The sequence below is a fragment of the Myxine glutinosa genome, chromosome 1 (assembly GCF_964187855.1).
Source record: "Myxine glutinosa chromosome 1, kmMyxGlut1.1, whole genome shotgun sequence".
In the NCBI taxonomy this organism is placed as follows: domain Eukaryota; kingdom Metazoa; phylum Chordata; class Myxini; order Myxiniformes; family Myxinidae; genus Myxine; species Myxine glutinosa.
This window is the reverse complement of record NC_136261.1, coordinates 294,602,843-294,621,934: the sequence shown is the minus strand read 5'-3', so window position 1 is coordinate 294,621,934 and position 19,092 is coordinate 294,602,843. Positions and strand designations below refer to the sequence as shown.

The 19,092-nt window shown below is 47.3% G+C and overlaps 1 protein-coding gene across 1 annotated transcript in view; it reads left to right on the top strand.

The window, feature by feature from the left end:
• Positions 1-19,092, top strand: part of DNAH3 (dynein axonemal heavy chain 3) — a 403,897-nt gene that overhangs the window by 303,148 nt on the left and 81,657 nt on the right. The window contains exons 42-48 of the mRNA XM_078777885.1: positions 398-692; positions 841-1,020; positions 1,155-1,278; positions 2,774-2,930; positions 6,107-6,250; positions 6,424-6,579; positions 9,450-9,742. Coding sequence (XP_078634011.1) covers positions 398-692; positions 841-1,020; positions 1,155-1,278; positions 2,774-2,930; positions 6,107-6,250; positions 6,424-6,579; positions 9,450-9,742 — 1,349 coding nt within the window. The remainder of the gene's footprint in view (positions 1-397; positions 693-840; positions 1,021-1,154; positions 1,279-2,773; positions 2,931-6,106; positions 6,251-6,423; positions 6,580-9,449; positions 9,743-19,092) is intronic.

Genomic DNA, 19,092 nt, shown 5'->3' with positions numbered 1-19,092 from the left:
TGTCCGTTCGAAGGTACCGCAAAAACGACTGAACCGATCGCAACGATATTTTGGGTGGTTATTCCTGGGACCCCTTGGAGTAAAATAGGCTATATTGTTTTCTCAATTTTTTTCCCCCAATTTTCCAGTTTTTCCAAACACGATGGAATAATATTTACCGATATGAACAGTGATGTGTTTTTTTAAATTGAAATTCTAAAAAATACTGTTTAGATTTTGATGATTTGCGTGTGATATTTAACGGATGTTTATATAAATCGTTTAAATAATCATTTGCACCTCCCAATTGAAGCCCCGACCGTAGGGCGGGTATCGTTGCTAGTTATTTGAAATTTGCTGAAGTGTCCTTCCCCACAAATCCTCCAAAATGAATGGCAACATGGGTCTCGGTGGGCAGGTTTCAGGGGTGATCATCCCGACGTTGGAGACAGCACGACAAGCATTCTTCCTAAACTCGCTCATCTCAAACTCTGTGCCCCTCCTGTTCATCGGCCCCACCGGCACGGGGAAGTCAGCACTCGTGAACAGCCTTCTTCTGCGTCTTCCCCGAGATGGCTACACTGTGAGCTCCTTGAGCTTCTCAGCACGCACATCAGCAGCGCAGACACAGGACATTGTGGTGTCGCGCCTGGAAAGGCGTCGCAAGGATGTGTATGGGCCACCGAAAGGCCGCAAGGCTGTCCTGTTTATTGGTGGGGTGCTAATCAATCGAAACACCAATAACACACAACTCAATGACTTACTAACTAACCCCATAATAATATTATAATAACGTGAATAATGCTTTTGTTGTTATTAAATACTGCGTTTGCCATGGATATCGGGCTTGTCGTGTGCCAGATGACTTGAACATGCCAGCCAAAGAGGTGTACGGAGCCCAGCCACCCATAGAACTGCTTCGCCAGTGGGTGGACCATGGTCACTGGTATGACCTAAAGGACACATCACGCCTCGATATCGTGGACGTCCTCCTAGTGTCTGCAATGGGACCTCCTGGAGGAGGCCGCAGCGACATTACGGGTATACGAACGAGAGGATGGTGTTTTATGAACAGGCCTGCTCTGGATGTGCCTCAGTGGAAATCTACAAGATTTGTGTAAATTGTAAATGGATTGATTGTCTGAATGTGGAAGGTTTTATGTTTGCACCTGCAGGACGCTTTATCCGCCACCTGAACATTATCTCCATCGACTCCTTTGATGATGACACGATGACCACGATCTTTGGCAGCATCGCTGACTGGCACTTCAGCAAAGGTTTTGAAGCTTCCTTTTTAAGGTAGAGCTTCTTGGATTGTTACTTGCAAAATCGAAGATTTTTCAAGTGTATTGGTCAGTCGACTTTGTTGTCGTGTCTGTCTGTTTGCCTGGCTGTTTGTTTGTCACTCACCTACAGGTCACAATTCTAAACTGATCGTCATGAAACTTTACCAAGTTGTAGAGGGAGTCGCACCTGAAAAGCCTATTGATTTTGAGGTCAAAGGTCATCTTGAGGTCGAATTTCTAAAATCTGCATTTTCATCCGATTTACTTGAAAGTTGAACACTATTTGCATATCGAGTCGCTAAATTGGGAAACCAAGTATTTTTGAGGACAAAAGGTCATCTCAAGGTCAAATTTCTAAAATCATCAATTTTTATCTGAAAATATCAATTTTCATCCTGTTAAACTGGAAAATTAAACAGCAATTACATAATGCACCACTGAATTAATTGGGAAAACAACTATTTTTGAGGTCAAAAGGTCAACTCAAGGTCAAATTTCTAAAATCATCAATTTTCATCTGAAAATATCAATTTTCATCCTATTAAACTGGAAACTCAAACAGCAATTACATAATGCACCACTGAATTAATTGGGAAAACAACTATTTTTTAGGACAAAATGTCAACTCGAGGTCAAATTTCTAAAATCATCAATTTTCATCTGAAAATATCAATTTTCATCCTGTTAAACTGGAAAATTAAACAGCAATTACATAATGCACCACTGAATTAATTGGGAAAACAACTATTTTTTAGGACAAAATGTCAACTCAAGGTCAAATTTCTAAAATCATCAATTTTCATCTGAAAATATCAATTTTCATCCTATTAAACTGGAAAATCAAACAGCAATTACATAATGCACCACTGAATTAATTAGGAAAACAACTATTTTTGAGGTCAAAAGGTCAAAGGTCAACTCAAGGTCAAACTTCTAAAATCAACTTTTATCCGATTGACCTGAGCTATGATTAAGATCGTCAATTTAAATCTTAAAGATATAAACAATTTGATGTCTCCATGGTAACTTTTTTTCTGGGGTTGGGGGTGGATTTTGCAAGTATCGTGCTCTACAAAACGTCTTTCTTGTTTATTTATTTATTTATTTATTTGCAAACTGCTCAATTTGATTTCTGAACATCATGGTGCAGATGTCTCATCCAACACGGAGAGTTCTGACGAATCTCCTGAGAAACACGAGTAGGAGGGACAACTTGCAATTTGCAATTTGAGCTTCAGTTGTTCAACTTCATTTTGTTGCAGTGACGACATATTTGATATGTCGGATAGAATGTATAAATGGATAAAATTGATATTGAGATCAGAAGGAAGGAAAACTTGGGGTAGCGAAAGGTAGGCTGATGTGGGGGTGAAGAGGAATGAGCAGGCAGGGGATGGGGAGAAATGATAACTAATGGGTTTTATGGAGCGTGCATGATGCATTGGAGCTGTGTTTGGTTGACTCATCAGTGTATTATGCAATAGTTTGATTCGCATGCATTTGTCCAGGCTTGGAAAAATGATGATCCAGGCCACATTAGCCGTTTACAAGGCAGCGGTGGAAACCTTCCTCCCAACACCATCAAAGTCCCACTACATCTTCAATTTGAGAGACTTCGCTCGGGTCATCCACGGGGTGTTGCTTTGCCCGGCCTCACACTTAACGGTGATCTTGTGAAATGTCTGTCTTTATCCAAGGAGGATATCATGTGTGTGCAGGCTTAGGCCTGGTATCATGGTCCAGCTCTTTAATTTCATGTGCATGAGGCCTTGAAATATGGCTCAACATATATCCCATTAATAGCTCACCCGGAACGTAGTTCCATGGAGCTTATGGGATAGCATGTCGTCTGCCCGTCAGTCCGTAAACACTTGCAACGTCTTCTCCGAATCTACTGATGGGATTGTGACCAAACTTGGCTAAAATGATATCTGGTATGTTGCAACTCAAGTTTGTTCATGCCATTAAAAAAAAGCAGGATGTAAGGTTCTACCTGGGGTCAAAGTGGTTCCAGGTTTGAACCCACCCCCCCCCCCCCCCCCCCAAAAAAAATAGGTATTTTCTTTCTTCGCTGAAACTACACACATGATTTCAATGAAACTTGACCACAATCTTCATCACCCGTCTTGTGCCAAAGTTTGTTCATGGCATTAAAAAAAAAATCGAAGGGACTTTACGAAGGTTGCCCCCCAAAATAGGTATTTGTATTTTTTCTCAGAAAGTACACATGCAATTCCGATGAAACTTGACCACAACCTTCATCACCCATAATATACCAAAGTTTCTTCATGGCATTACAAATCTTTGAGGGGGAAGGGGAAGGGAAGGGTGGGTTCCCCCCAAAATAGGTATTTTTGTTTGTTTGTTTAAAGTCTTGTGATTATGTAGTATGATTCTACATGCTGCCCTGTCTCCTAGCAACATTGAAATTGGTTTAAAATACATTTATTCGGTGAAGTATACAGCCTTATTCTACCAGGTGAGCGCACAGGGGTGAATGAATGAATGAATGATCGTTTTAAGGCCATTTTCCCCGCTATAGCGAGGGTTAGCCTTACGGGCCCCTTGACAGTCATGGTTCCCTGTTTGAGGTAATGTTTTTTTTATGGCCGGATGCCCTTCCTGACGCCAACCCTTGGACGCCTCTTACGATGCGCAGGGATACGGTGTACCTATTCTAAACCAGGGTACACACCGGGATCATTCATCCCAGCAAGCTGGTACTCAATTTGCCGACCTCGGAAGAATGACAGGCTGAGTCAACCCCCCTGGTGTTAATTCAGCGATCGACCGGGATTCAAACTCAGGATCCTAGGATCCCAAGCCAGCACCCTAACCGCTAAGCCAACACCAGGCTGTTGTTGGGGTATTGGGCCCAGGGGTATTGCCCCTATTTTAATCTACCTGATTTAGCTCAACAAGTGGTTCCTGATTGCTACAGACTTAATTGAACTTTTCCCAAAAGTTATTTCTTCCCTCACATCTGTTGCTATAGAAACGCCTTGTAAGGGAGGGGAAGATTTCATTCTCCTCTTTACATGGTGTCAGGGATTGGTGATGTTTCGAAACAAAATTTGAATACATAGTCAGAGCTCGTCGAAGAGCTAGTACACTGAACAGATCAGGACACAAAAACAATGGAAGGAGCAGTAGAGAGAGATATATATATATATTTGGAGAGATGGAGAGATGGAGACGGAGAACAGAAAGAGAGGAAACACAGTCACCAACAGCAGGGTAGAAGGATAACATCGAGGGAGACCTGGACAAATAGAGAAAGAGGGGAAGGGGTGGACAATATGGATGCAGAAGCAAACCCTCAGGAAGGAAAATCTGGAAATTTGGGAGGTGGTGATAATGGGGACGGCTAGGGGTTAACAAGGGTAGAAAAGATCATAGTCTTGGATTGGGAATGATCTGATATGGTGGTGAACAGCTGTCTTGAAGACCTCGAGGGAAAAATGAGATGGAAGAAGATGTGAAAGTCGGTTCCACAGGCGGGGAAAAAGAGGGGCGAAAGAGTGGAAATGACCAGTGATTCTGGGTTTCGGGAGTTTTGCCAGAAGTCGGTTGATGGTGGACATTGTGCACCCAGCAGATACCTAGGGGTGGATAAAGCACAGACAGGGCAGAGGGTACAAGACCAGAAAGGAACCTGTAGAATACATTGAGACCACCGACCTGTCTGCGATGACGAAGTGATTGACCCATAGACTCATCTTCATCACGGAAGCTTCCAATGATCCTGAAGGCCTTGGTTTCCACGGCGTCAGGCGGAGTTAGATGTGAGGCAGCGGGGCCAGCCCAGGGGGGAGAGCAGTACTCCATCACGCTTCTTCTTTGAAGAGGGCTTTTTAAAATGGACACCTTTGAGATTGAATGGACACAAATTGTTGTTCAAATTAAATGGATTATTTTCTTTCTTACGGGACCATTTTTATTACATTCCACGACAGCAGGAACCACTAAAGCTTGTGATCGTGCTTCTTCTTCCTCTTTTCTTTTACTTCTTCTTCACACACACTTATGCGTACCGATGGACTCCTCTTTGTAATAGATTATTCGCTGGTTTAGCCACGTGTGTAACATTTTATTCTTACTTTCTTTCTGCACCTGGACCAGCTTCCTTCAATTCAGAGTTAGCTTGCAGTTGCTATATTTGTAAATTCATTAATTAATGACCCTCATTTCAGGATTTTCTCCATACATTCAGATCCCTGGCAGCAGCCTGGGCGCTGGGTTGGCTTAACTGGCTGAGCTTCTGTGTTGTAATCTGCTGATTGCAGGTTCAAATCCTGTTGACAAGGAAAATGCTTCGCATAACCGTCCTCCTCAAGGGACGCACTGCTGGTGGTGGACTTTAAAGATCCCACGGTGTGCTTCGAGAAGAGTAGGCGAGTTATCGCCAGCACACTGAACTAATTGCAAATTCCTGACCTGACCTACAGAGGACACCACATCAGCAGCACAGCTGTGCCCCGGCCTATTGTTATGGAAGTACAGCTCATACATATGCTCATAAGCTCACCCATTCCCGGACTTATCAGATGGACTGATGACGCGTTCCTGTGACGTATGTATAATAAAGCAGTTCCATCATGGCCGCTCACTGAACCCGGTGTGTCTCCATCATTCCCGGGCTTTCGGCTACTGTTACACCTATGATGCAACTTGCAGCCATGTGTCGCTTAAGCCAAAGAAGAAGAAGTAAAAGATGACAGCACCAAGACACGCTTTGGGGCGGGTGACCCATGATGGGGGCATGAGTTCATAACTTACCAGAAAGGCCTTGCTTCGGATGTTGAGCCCGAAACAAACCTCATGCGTCTGTTTACCCCTAGGATGGTGACAAATTGATTCGCCTGTGGGTCCACGAGGTGTACCGGGTGTTCTACGATCGCCTCATTGACCACGATGACCAGCAAGCTTTCTTCAACATTGTTAGTGTAACAATGAGTGGATACTTCAACCAAACTGTGGACAAGGTTTGATAAAGTTCATCGAAACCTGCCTCTTGGATGTGTGTTGGGGGGCGGGGGGGGGCATGGGGAAGGGGTCACGTGACCCTCGTTTGCTTTTCCATGAAAACCTGAGAAGTCATCAATGATAAAGTGTAGTTGGAATTTTACAAGATTATTTTAACTTGTTGTGACGTCAGGTTCTAGGAGCTCTGAGTCCCGTTGGCAAGGTCACAGATGAGGACATCCGTTCCTTGTTATTTGGTGACTATCTCAAGCCAGATGCACAACCCCGGGTCTACGATGAAGTTTCCGGCCTGGAGGAGCTCACCACCATAATGCAGTGTTATCTCGAGGTTCGTTCTTTAATCCAGTTTAATATGATTACAACCACATGACCTAAGATGGAACAAGGGTCACATTTCAACAACTGGGAATTCCTGGAACCCAATGATTATTTACAGTTCTGTTTCCAGTTTCCAGTTCAGTGAACGTTTCGCTCCATTTCATGGAGGCAGATGTGTTTTATATCAACATTCGGCCGTGAAACACGTCACAAATGTATGACGTCACACGCGTTTTGACCAATCATGGGATAAGACGTGGCTGCATCAACCTGGAAAATTTACGGGACTTGCATTTGCTTCTTGATGGTGCAGTTTTGAGCTATGGATGTAAAGTGCAAATGACTTTCTTTACCTTAAAGGAGTCTGCCAGGATTTTGTTACTTTCTTATGAAACCGATTGGCAACTGCACAATTATTGTGTTTGGTCATGGCTTTTTTGATGACACACTAACACAAACAATACTTACTACATTAACTTGATTTCGATCACAATGGCTACAAACACGAGAATACGCAAAAGGAACTTTCACATATCTATAGGAAGTGGCCATTCGGCCCATCATGCCTGCGCTGCATCAACCCAGAACCTATGTTACCAGCTTGCGCCTGTAAAAACCAAAACAGTTTCTTTCACCCATTCTGCTCCCTGGTTTACCCCTGAACTCCGCCTGATGAAAACTCGTGCTCGCCAACTTGAAAGACTCCACAATAAAACAGGTCTCACAGTTCACTCCCAAGCCTACAAGGACCATCTACAACATTACAAAGATGCCCTCTCCCGCGCCTGCTCCGCCTACTACTCTCAAATTATCCACTCTGGCTCCGGAAACCCAAAAGCACTCTTCTCGACAATAAACAAACTCCTCCGCCCCCTGGACACCACCACCCAGTCATTCACAGTAGACAACTGCATCTCCTTCCTTTCTTTCTTCCAACGCAAAATTGACAACATCTACAACAGCTTGACCACCGCCGCACCCGCTCCCCCTCCAACCACCTGCCCCCCCCTTATCCTGCCTTCCCCTGTCTCAATTCTCCCCGGTCTCCCCTACTGACCTCTCTGAACTCCTCATAGGAATGAAAACTGCCACCTGCACTCTTGACCCCATCCCCTCCAGCTTTGTCAAGGCCTCCCTTCCTGCTCTCTCTCCACTTATCATTGCAACAATAAACTCCTCCCTGTCTACAGGCATCGTCCCACCATCCCTCAAAATTGCTGCTGTTACCCCCATTCTAAAAAAACCTGGGCTAAACCCTGACACCCTAAACAACTTCAGACCCATCTCCAACCTACCCTTTCTGTCGAAAGTTTTGGAACGCGCTGTAGCCACTCAACTCAAACATCACCTCTCTGCCAATAACCTGTATGAAACATTCCAATCCAGATTCCGCTCCAACCACAGTACTGAAACTGCTCTCCTCAAAATCACCAACGACCTTCTCCTCTCCTCTGACGCTGGCAACCTCAACATTCTCGTCCTCCTCGACCTCAGTGCTGCCTTTGACACCATCGATCACACCATCCTCCTCACCCGACTTGAATCCACCTTTAACGTCACCGGCACTGCCCTCTCTTGGATTAAATCATACCTCTCTGACAGACGCCAGTTCATCTCCATCAATAACTGCAAATCCCCCACTGCTCCCCTCCCCCAAGGTGTCCCCCAAGGTTCAGTTCTTGGGCCCCTCCTCTTCATCCTTTACCTGTCCCCCCTCGGTCACTTAATCCGCCGTCATGGTCTCCAATTCCACTGCTTCGCCGATGACATCCAGCTTTTCATCTCCACCAAGTCTGTCTCCACCGACACCCACTCTATCCTGACAAACTGCATCTCTGAAATAAAATCCTGGCTTCAAATCAACTTCCTCAAACTTAACTGTGATAAATCTGAAATAATCATCATTGGCCCAAAAACGCTCACAAAATCCACCCATAACTTTGCCCTCAACATCGACGGTATCCCAGTATCAACCTCCCCTCTCATCCGGAATCTTGGCGTCATCTTTGACCAAACCCTCTCCTTCGACAAATACACTAAACAGATCACAAAGACAGCCTTCTTTCACCTGAAAAACATCGCCCGTCTCCGCTCATCCCTCTCCTCCACAGCTGCAGAAACCCTCATCCATGCCTTCATCACCTCCCGTCTGGACTACTGCAATAGCCTCCTCTATGGTTCACCCTCAACAATCACCAATAAACTCCAATACATTCAGAACTCCGCTGCCCGTCTACTCACCCATTCCCGGACCCGTGACCACATCACCCCCGTCCTTTACAAGCTTCACTGGCTCCCCATCTCCCAGAGAATCCAGTACAAAATCCTCCTCTTGACCTACAAAGCCCTCCATAACCTGGCCCCATCCTACCTGGCTGACCTCCTCTCCAGACACACTCCCACCCGCAATCTCTGCTCTGCTGGTACCAACCTCCTGACCCCCCCCCCCCACCCCCATCCGGACCAAATTCAGATCCTGGGGGGACAGGGCCTTCTCCATCGCTGCTCCCACCCTCTGGAACTCACTACCTCACACCATCAGAGGTTCCTCCTCACTCACCGCATTCAAAACATCACTCAAGACCCACCTGTTCAGCACTGCATTCAACATTCAACCCACAGCATTTAACCCCTGACTATCACTTCTCCTTCTCCCTCATTTTGCTTAAAATATTTCCCCATTGATTCTTGTCTTTTTGCAATTGTTGTTTTCATGTTTTGTTATGCATTATGTTTTGCACTCTGTCAAAGCGCCTTTGGGCTTCATGAAAAGCGCTATACAAAATAAATGAATTATTATTATTATTATTATGTTCCATGCTATGTTCCTGGTTTTCTCATGTAATTGTGGACTCTCCCATTGTCTCCTTGACACACCAGGAACACAACAACGTAAGCAAGGCTCCAATGTCGCTGGTCATGTTCCAGTTCGCCATTGAGCACATATCACGAATTGCGCGTGTTTTGAAGCAAGATGGTGGGCATGCCCTCCTTGTGGGCATTGGAGGGAGCGGGCGGCACAGTGCTACACGTCTCGCCACCTTCATGGCAGACTACAACCTTTTTCAAATCGAAATCACCAAGGGGTATTCAGCGAGCGACTGGCGTGAAGACCTCAAGCGTGTGATGCTCAAGGCGGGGGTTGATGGCAAGCCAGCGGTCTTCCTGTTCGAGTACGTATGTATGAGACTACCTAATCCTAATATGTACACGAGTGCTCTGCTTTGTACGACTATTGAGAAATCTAATTTTGATTGCTTCAGACTTCTGTTATGGACATTTGTCAGGTAGTTGCACATCTTTGTTTACCACCGTTTATTTTCACTGTTTGGTTTACTTATTGTTTGGACCCGTATGTGCTCTTGGGTTTTGCACTCTCCTATACTGAGAATGCATTTGGGTCGATTCCTCTGTCAAGCATGCAAACAAGGTCCTATAAAGTTGTGGGAGAAGCACAATGGTCATCCTGCAATAACTGGGGATGCAAAACATCAAATAAACTGGTGTGGTGGTTAATGGGGAACAGCCTTGTGATCCTTCATCACGAAGGACATCCTGTGCTTGAAGCTTCGAGCTGAAATAATTCAGGTTCAGTGATAAGTATTCCCCAACTAGTTAACGTAATCATAATAGTAAGCTCCAGTTGCCATAGCAACTATCAAGGCTTACAATCAACTGCAGGTCCGGCCAAATACAGAAACACATCTAACCTAATATAAGTACAGGTCAGACCTAATACAGGTACAGGTGCAGCCAATTGTTGTGAACCCAGAGATAGTCCATAATTGTCCCTCCATAAGATTGACTCCTGAAAACCACCACGAGTACTAGCACCGTGTATATATATATATATATATATATATATATATATATATATTTATATATATATATATATATATATATATACATATATATATATATATATATATATATATATACATATATATATATATATATATATATATATATATATATATATATATTGTTGCGAATATGGAATTTGGCCTCCATATCCGCTTGTAAATATTCCCCTATTTCCCCAATACTCCCCAACTATCCCCAATCCCCCATTCCCTAGTCCCATTGTCTGTAAACAACAATCAGTAGAGCCGACCTTCCCCTTATTCCCCCATTAAATGTCGTGCCCAGGTCCACCACACCACACGTAGACAACTTTCGGACATCTTGCTAGTTATTCTTAGTCTATGTCAGTTAAGGCCTCGTTTCCATTAATTATGACTCTTCGTTGCACCAGAATGTGATTATATGGCATCAGTAGTGAGTTTAGGACCTTTCCCATACCTCCTTCCATCTTCTTCCCCAACAATTACAACAACAACAGAGGAGATGGCGGCGGCGCGGGGGAGGATGCGTCCTCACACCGGCTCGATTAGCGCCATTGACCACGCGCTCCACGGGGTTACCACGGAGGGGCTGGCTGTCAGCTCCTCCTCAAGGGCGGAGCCTGGTAACCCCCCGCACCCAATCAGAAGGGCGGACCGATTCCATCTGGGGCGGCGCTAACGAGCCGAGGGCGTGTCACTCCCCGCCGGATATACGCGGCCCCGCGCCGGATGTGACGTCAGATGCGCCCCGCCTGAGAAAGAACGTTGCCTGCGATCGCTGAGAGGAAGAGAACCCGCCTGTGAAAGAACGTTACCTCCGAGCGCTGTGACCTCCCCGCATCTTTGGACCGGACCGAACCGTGTTGATTCTGCCCCGAGCCCAGGTGCACCTGGAGCCACCGATACCTGCCTTTCCCTGCCATCAACCCCCGTGTGAGTCAGCCGTTGTCCCGTTTACCTGTCGTCTGTCCGGGGTTAAGATAAGCCTGTGTCTAAGTGCCCATCTTTTCTGTGCTTTACCTCTAGCCCCTGTAATCTAACCTTTTCCGTACGAATATAATTGAGAATCGAAACATTGGTGTCTGTCATTATAATCCAGCCGTGTGTCTTCTTTTTCCTTATTGATCCAGCGTAGCGCGGCTCCGTCAACGTTCGAGTACAATCGGGTAATTTGTGCGGACACGACGGCCATTCCGCTCGGCCCACCTTAACATCAAAGTCGTGTCTGTAACAATTGGTGTCGAGGAGTGAGATTCGGACCCGGGACTAAATTAGTTAGGCCCAAATTTTGGGAGGGAAAATCGAGCCGGAGCGCGTACGGCGCTCGACCGAATCGATTCGGAGCGCGGTCCCGCGGTTACTGCGCTCGCCGAAATTATAACGAAAAAAAAAAAAAAAATTTGGATTTGTTTTACGAAACTCGAATTTTGCAAGTCGCGCTATGGCGGATCAAGACGGCTGGGGTCCGGTAGGGGAGAGTGAAGCAGGGTCGGTCCAGGACCAAATTGAGACACGTGAGGAGAGCGAAACAGCGAGGGTAGCAAGCACGCAAAATGGCGCCTCGCTGGTCACCGCGCCGGCGACCTTGGCAGCGCCCCCGGTGGATTGGAACTTGTTTTTTATACAAATGAAGGCCCTTATGGCCCAGAATAATGAAGAAATGGCAAACAGAATGGGGAACCGGATGGATGCTCAGGGTGAGCGATTGGAGGGCCAAATGGGGGTAATGAGGGATGAAGCGAGGGCTCGGAGTGAGCAATTGGGGGTAATGGGAAACCAAATGGGGGTAATGGGAAACCAAATGGGGGTAATGAGGGACGAAGCGAGGGGTACCGGTGAGGGATTAGACAAGAAATTTGGGAAGTTAGACAATAATTTTGAGGAATTAGACAAGAAATTTGGGAAGTTAGACAATAATTTTGAGGGGTTAGACAACGGGATAAAAGAGGTGAAAAATGGGTTAATGGGGGTAGAAAACAGAATGGCCGCTCAAGAGAATCAAATGGAAGGGATGCAAAAGGGGTTAGAGGGGTTAGAAAACAGTATGGAAGGCAAATTGAGGGACATGAGGGACCAAGCGGAAAGGGAAGTTAAACAAATGGAGCAGCAGATAGAGGGGGTCAGAATGGGGGTAGAAACGAAATTGGATGCTCACAGGGAGGAAATGGAGCAGATGAGGGTGGCATCTGGGCAGGAGATGCAAGTGATGGGAGAGGAGATCAGAAGAGGAGTGAGTGAGGAGGTCGGAGGAGTGCGTGAGGAGGTGAGGCACTGTAAGGAGCGCATGGAGAAGGAGGTGAGAAAGGGGACTGTAAAATTGCAAGGGGGTATAGAGGAGTTGACGCTGGGAGTAGAACAACTGACAGTGGGACAAAAGGAGTTGGGGGAACAGGTAAAGAAGAACACAGCGGTAATAGAGGGGTTAAAATCGACGCAGAAGGAGATGAAAAAGGACGTAGGGGTAATTAAAAAAGAGTGTCAGATGGTACGTGAGGGACTGACAACGAGGTTGGACGAGGTGATAGAGGTAATGGAGACGAAGGACCGGCAGGTGAGGACGCACATGGAAACGGTCAAGGTAGCCTTGGAGGACGAGCTTGAGGAGACGTACCGGGGAATAAAAGAGGTGAGGCACAAATTAGAAGAAGTGGAAGAAGGGGTGAGCGAAATTAAGAAGCGACGGAGAGGGGATAAGAAAGAGATAAACGAGGAGGTAAAAGAATTGGTCCAAAGTCTGTGTTTGGATCGTGATGTGCTCATTAACCGGATGAGGGATTCGCAGGTGATGGAGGAGAAGCGAAGAGGAAGAGGACCCGGTGTAAGTGGTGACCAATATGGTCGTGCGTATGATGCGCCAGGGGATTTAAGAAGCTTGGGGGTCGAGATAGACCCGGGTGTTCGTGAGAGGCCGTTGGTGAAGTGTGCGACAGGTCTGGTGTGCGAAAAAGGAGGTGTGCGAGAAAGTCCGACTCTGGGGTGTGTGAGGAAAAAGTGCGTGCCAAGGAGTAGTGAGGGTGCTGGCGAGAGTGAGTCGGTCGTAGCGCGTGTGCGAGGGAGCACAAGGAAGCGCGGTGTGGTAAGTGTTACAGAGGGTGTGACGGGAGAGTGTGCGCAAGAGTGTGCGCGAGAAAGGTGTGTGACGGACAGGTGCATGGGGAAAGAGTGCGCTGTCAGAAGTAAGGAAGAGTGTCCACCTGTGGTGAGTGTTACAGAGGGTGTAACGGGAGAGTGTGCGCGAGAAAGGTGTGTGACGGACAGGTGCATGAGGAAAGAGTGTGCTGTCAGAAGTAAGGAAGTGTGTCCACCTGTGGTGAGTGTTACAGAGGGTGTAACGGGAGAGTGTGCGCGAGAAAGGTGTGTGACGGACAGGTGCATGGGGAAAGAGTGCGCTGTCAAGAGTAAGGGTGAGTGCGCTGTCAAGAATGGAGGTGAGAGTAGTGAGAGTGACAAGGAGAGTGAGTTAGTTGTGACAGGTGAGCGAGGATGTACACCTGGGATGGAAGGATGCACACCTGGAATGGTAGAGCGTGAGTGGGAATGCACGCTGGAGTTGGTGGTGAGGCACATGGTTGGGTGTGCGAATGAGGGCACACCTGTGATTGTCACAGAGGAGGTGACCGAGGAGGGGGCGCGAAGAGGTGTTTTGGTGAGGTGTGCTACGAACGAATGTGTGCCAAAATGTTCGGTGGTCAGGTGTGTGACCAAGGCTGTGAGTGGAATGAGTGTACCTGGGTGTGTAAGGAAAGGTACGAGGAGCATGGGCACGGCTGGATGTGTGAGCAAGGAACGGGCAGCGGGGTGTAAGCGTCCAGGTGAAGCATCGACGTTAGACGGGATAGAGTTTAGAACGACTTATAGCCGAATCGGGCCCTCGGTGCGTGCTGGGCCTCGCTTTGAACGGCCGCGTCCGTGCTCCACTAGGCGGAGCTGGCAGCCCGATAGAAAGGGTCGTCATGGCGACCACTTTTTGGTGAGACGTGCCGGCAGGTCTAGATCGGGGCATTGGATGGCTCCACGCCGAGGTGGTGTGTGGGATCTCGGCCCGGGTAAGCCTCCGTCCCTGCCCCGAATGCGGGACGTATCCAGCCGCTGGCACAAAACGACCCGCGTTCATTGCTCGGCTGTACGAAGCCGGGCTGTAGATGTGAATTGGCGCACCGAGAGGACCTAATAAGTAGACGGGTGATGGTGATAGTGATAGTAGTGATTTGATACAAAATTTAGAAAAGTGAGTAGAATTGGCAGTAAATAGAAAATTTTTGACTTGTGGAATCTGGACGAACAAAATTGATAGTGAGAGACCCCCGATGTGGTGGGATGGCAAATCCACCATCCCTCACAGAGTGGGGGCAAAGGAGCACTAGATTATGGGGTGTATGGCAGTGAAAACTAGCCCGGGTGGGTTAGGTTATATTGATAGGGATCTAGAGAAGATGACATTAGGTGACGTTAAGGTTAGTTAGTGACTGATACCTGTAGTGGGGACGCAGGTAGATTAGTATGGATGATAATGACGAGGGAGCGCAATAGTTTAAAGGGACGACTGGGAAGCGCAAGTTTCAGAAGGGAGTAGTTAGATGAGATGATGCTGTGTGTGTGAGGATGGAACAGGTGTGATTGCACAGGTGTGCAACTGGACAGGTGTGTGGAACAGTGTATGAGTAGTGAGTGAGTGGATCAGCGCGAATGCGCTTGGGGAGAGAAGGGTGCAGGTGGCACCAGGTGTGAGAGCACAGGTGTGCAGGTACAGGTGTGTGGAGAGAGTTGGAGTAAGTGGTACGGAGTGGTGTGCATGGTGCGAAGGTGTGGATGGGGGAAGAGTGGACCCCTATCACGGATACCCGGGGCGGGTAGTGTAAGTGTTAGGTAGAGGGTACAGGTAAATTGTGGTTGGATATTGGCATCTGTGGTGCGGTTGCAGAATGGTGTTGTGGATGGGTGCATTAGTGTTGTGGAAATGGCTGGGCGTGTAGCCTGTTAGTGCGTGTAGTTGGTTGGGCACTCCACCACTGTGAGGATGTCGGCCAGGTGAGGCCGCAGGTGGGCTCTGGGAGCCGGTAGAGTTGTGGATGGGGCCCGAGGATCCGGAGGATGGACCCGGGTAGCCCAGTGCCAGAGAGGGCACCGAGTGGGGAGAGTGCCAGAGGGCCTTCCCCAGGTAGTTAGGTTAGGGTAAGGAGCAGGTAAGCTCGGAGGCAACCGCAGTGGTGGAGGTGTGCAGGTGGGTAGACCCACTGGGAGAGGTACACGCCACAGCCCAGAAATTGTGCGAGGGCACCGGGAGATGAATCGGGGGAGTGAGACCCCAAATTGAAGAGCACCACAGTCTGGCCAATGGGAATTGGTTTTTTAGAACCCATAGTGTAAGAGGGCCAATGGTTTGGCCGGAGAAAGACCCCGGGTAGTGTAAAGTTGTTAAAGTCATTTAGGAAATAGTTAGGATTGATGAACCTGTCGCACCATACGCAGCCACTTACCTGTGGTGATGATGATGACTCCACACCTGTGTTTTCTTGGTTTGTAGCAGGAAATGAGATTGCTGTGGATTTGTGAGACGCATCACGACGTGGATGAGACATTGGGGTGATTCCATCTCTCCCTCCCTAGGAGGGACTGATGATGAATTGGTAATGGCAAATTTTGATGTTGAGTTGAAAATGGCAAATTTTGATGAGAGTTGAAAATGGCAAATTTGATTGGTTAGGAGGGAGAGAAGACGAATTTGGTATATGGGAGGAACGGGGAAGACAGTAGGGATGTTTGTTGATTTGTAAAGTAGATGTTTATGGGTAGTGTTGTGTTTTGTGGATACAGTAAGGGGTAAGGGAGGGGCCATGTAGGTTACCTGGTGGGGGGGGGGGGGCGTACGATAGGAACGTACCTGTCTCACCTGGTTCCCATGTGCCCCCAGTGTGCATCACCTTACATTGCGTGCACTTTTGCGCCCTTACCACCTTACTCACTTGTCTGCTTCTTTTGTCTCCCACCTCCGAGGATCTGGCTTTGGGGTAGAGAGAGAGGAGAGAGAGGTGCTGGCTGCGCAGTTGTGGGCCTGCACTTTCGCTGTTTGCTGCCGGGATCGATACACCATATGGACCGCAATGTTTGTGGCCACCCACAATGGACCGCAGTTCGTTTGCGGCCAAGCACCACCCGGGGATGGACCTATGGGTCAACGTGGCACCTATGCCATACAGGTGAACCACTTTTAGTTAACACCAAGTGCACCACAAGAAGAGCAAGAGACACCTGCAGGGTTAGGGGTTGTCGAATTTATTTTTATTCCAATGAACAATGGTGACTGCACCGATTGGTGGTGGGGTGGTGCTTTTGATGCTCGGGAAGGGTGCTCTGCACGTTATTAAAGGCCGTCGGCCACAGAGCACTCGTGGGTTGGTGTATCGATGTTGGCAAGCGCGCTCTCTCTATGCATAACATCTGCATGTGTTCCTCCAAAAACAGGTCCTGGATCGTAGTGTAAATAGCAGCGTAGTCTTGTAAATAATGCTCCCTACCGGCTGTATGTGTAGTTTGAGAATTCTTTCCGGATTCGGTTATCCTGTGGGTGTGTTTCTGTGAGGAGAAGGGTGCAACGTCGCAGGGGGACATATTTACTCATTTGTGAACATCTGTAAAACTGTCGCACTCAGGGTAGAGTTAATAGTAGAGGGACTACATCTGAGTGCCACACTAAACTAGGTAAAAATTTATCGGGTCGGGACGCCCCGAGGGTAGAGAAGGGTGCAATGTTGCGAATATGGAATTTGGCCTCCATATCCGCTTGTAAATATTCCCCTATTTCCCCAATACTCCCCAACTATCCCCAATCCCCCATTCCCTAGTCCCATTGTCTGTAAACAACAATCAGTAGAGCCGACCTTCCCCTTATTCCCCCATTAAATGTCGTGCCCAGGTCCACCGCACCACACGTAGACAACTTTCGGACATCTTGCTAGTTATTCTTAGTCTATGTCAGTTAAGGCCTCGTTTCCATTAATTATGACTCTTCGTTGCACCAGAATGTGATTATATGGCATCAGTAGTGAGTTTAGGACCTTTCCCATACCTCCTTCCATCTTCTTCCCCAACAATTACAACAACAACAGAGGAGATGGCGGCGGCGCGGGGGAGGATGCGTCCTCACACCGGCTCGATTAGCGCCATTGACCACGCGCTCCACGGGGTTACCACGGAGGGGCTGGCTGTCAGCTCCTCCTCAAGGGCGGAGCCTGGTAACCCCCTGCACCCAATCAGAAGGGCGGACCGATTCCATCTGGGGCGGCGCTAACGAGCCGAGGGCGTGTCACTCCCCGCCGGATATACGCGGCCCCGCGCCGGATGTGACGTCAGATGCGCCCCGCCTGAGAAAGAACGTTGCCTGCGATCGCTGAGAGGAAGAGAACCCGCCTGTGAAAGAACGTTACCTCCGAGCGCTGTGACCTCCCCGCATCTTTGGACCGGACCGAACCGTGTTGATTCTGCCCCGAGCCCAGGTGCACCTGGAGCCACCGATACCTGCCTTTCCCTGCCATCAACCCCCGTGTGAGTCAGCCGTTGTCCCGTTTACCTGTCGTCTGTCCGGGGTTAAGATAAGCCTGTGTCTAAGTGCCCATCTTTTCTGTGCTTTACCTCTAGCCCCTGTAATCTAACCTTTTCCGTACGAATATAATTGAGAATCGAAACATTGGTGTCTGTCATTATAATCCAGCCGTGTGTCTTCTTTTTCCTTATTGATCCAGCGTAGCGCGGCTCCGTCAACGTTCGAGTACAATCGGGTAATTTGTGCGGACACGACGGCCATTCCGCTCGGCCCACCTTAACATCAAAGTCGTGTCTGTAACAATATATATATATATATATATATATATATATATATATATATATATAAATATATATATATATATATATATATATATCTATATTATAATAGCCGTAGATGATTCTGTCTGTCTGTCTGTCTATCTGTTGGGTGTCTGTCCGGGGTGTGGCTTACTCGGTTTGCAGAGTAGCTCCACCCATAGCTCCACCCATTCTGGGAGTGGCTATAAACAAATATCCACCATTTTATTAACTCGCATAGCTTTGAGTCCTGTTTTGTAGGCCCGTGGTGTCTTGCTCTCCCCCAGTTTTATTTCAAATCAAATTCGATAAATCATTTCATTTTTCACAGTCGCTAACATAGTTTTAGACTCGGTTGAAAAAAAACGGGAAGAAAATCCGATGAAAGTTGCCGTTTATAGAACGAAATGAATTCTCAAAGGCCTGTAACTTCAAGGCCATTGAGTCTCTCTCACGCCTTTATCTCCAATCTAACTCACCATATGATTTCATTTTTATCGATGGTTTTACTTTTAGACTCGGTGTCAGCAATAATTGAGAACAATCCACACACGCGGGAAAATGCAGAGATATATTTTTTAAAATCGCGTCATGGTGTATCATACACCGCCCAACATGACACCGCCGGCAATGTGTCGATATATATTAAAAATTCGCTTTTGCTTTTCCGTTATGATATATTACTATTTCGTTTGATGACAGTCGTCACAAAAACGTCAACAATGATGCCGACATATATTTCTTCGTTTTTATTTCATTCAACATATTAGCCGGAAGTAAAATATGTTTCAGGAAATTACCGAGATATTTCTTCGTTTTTTTTATTAGTTATGTGCGCA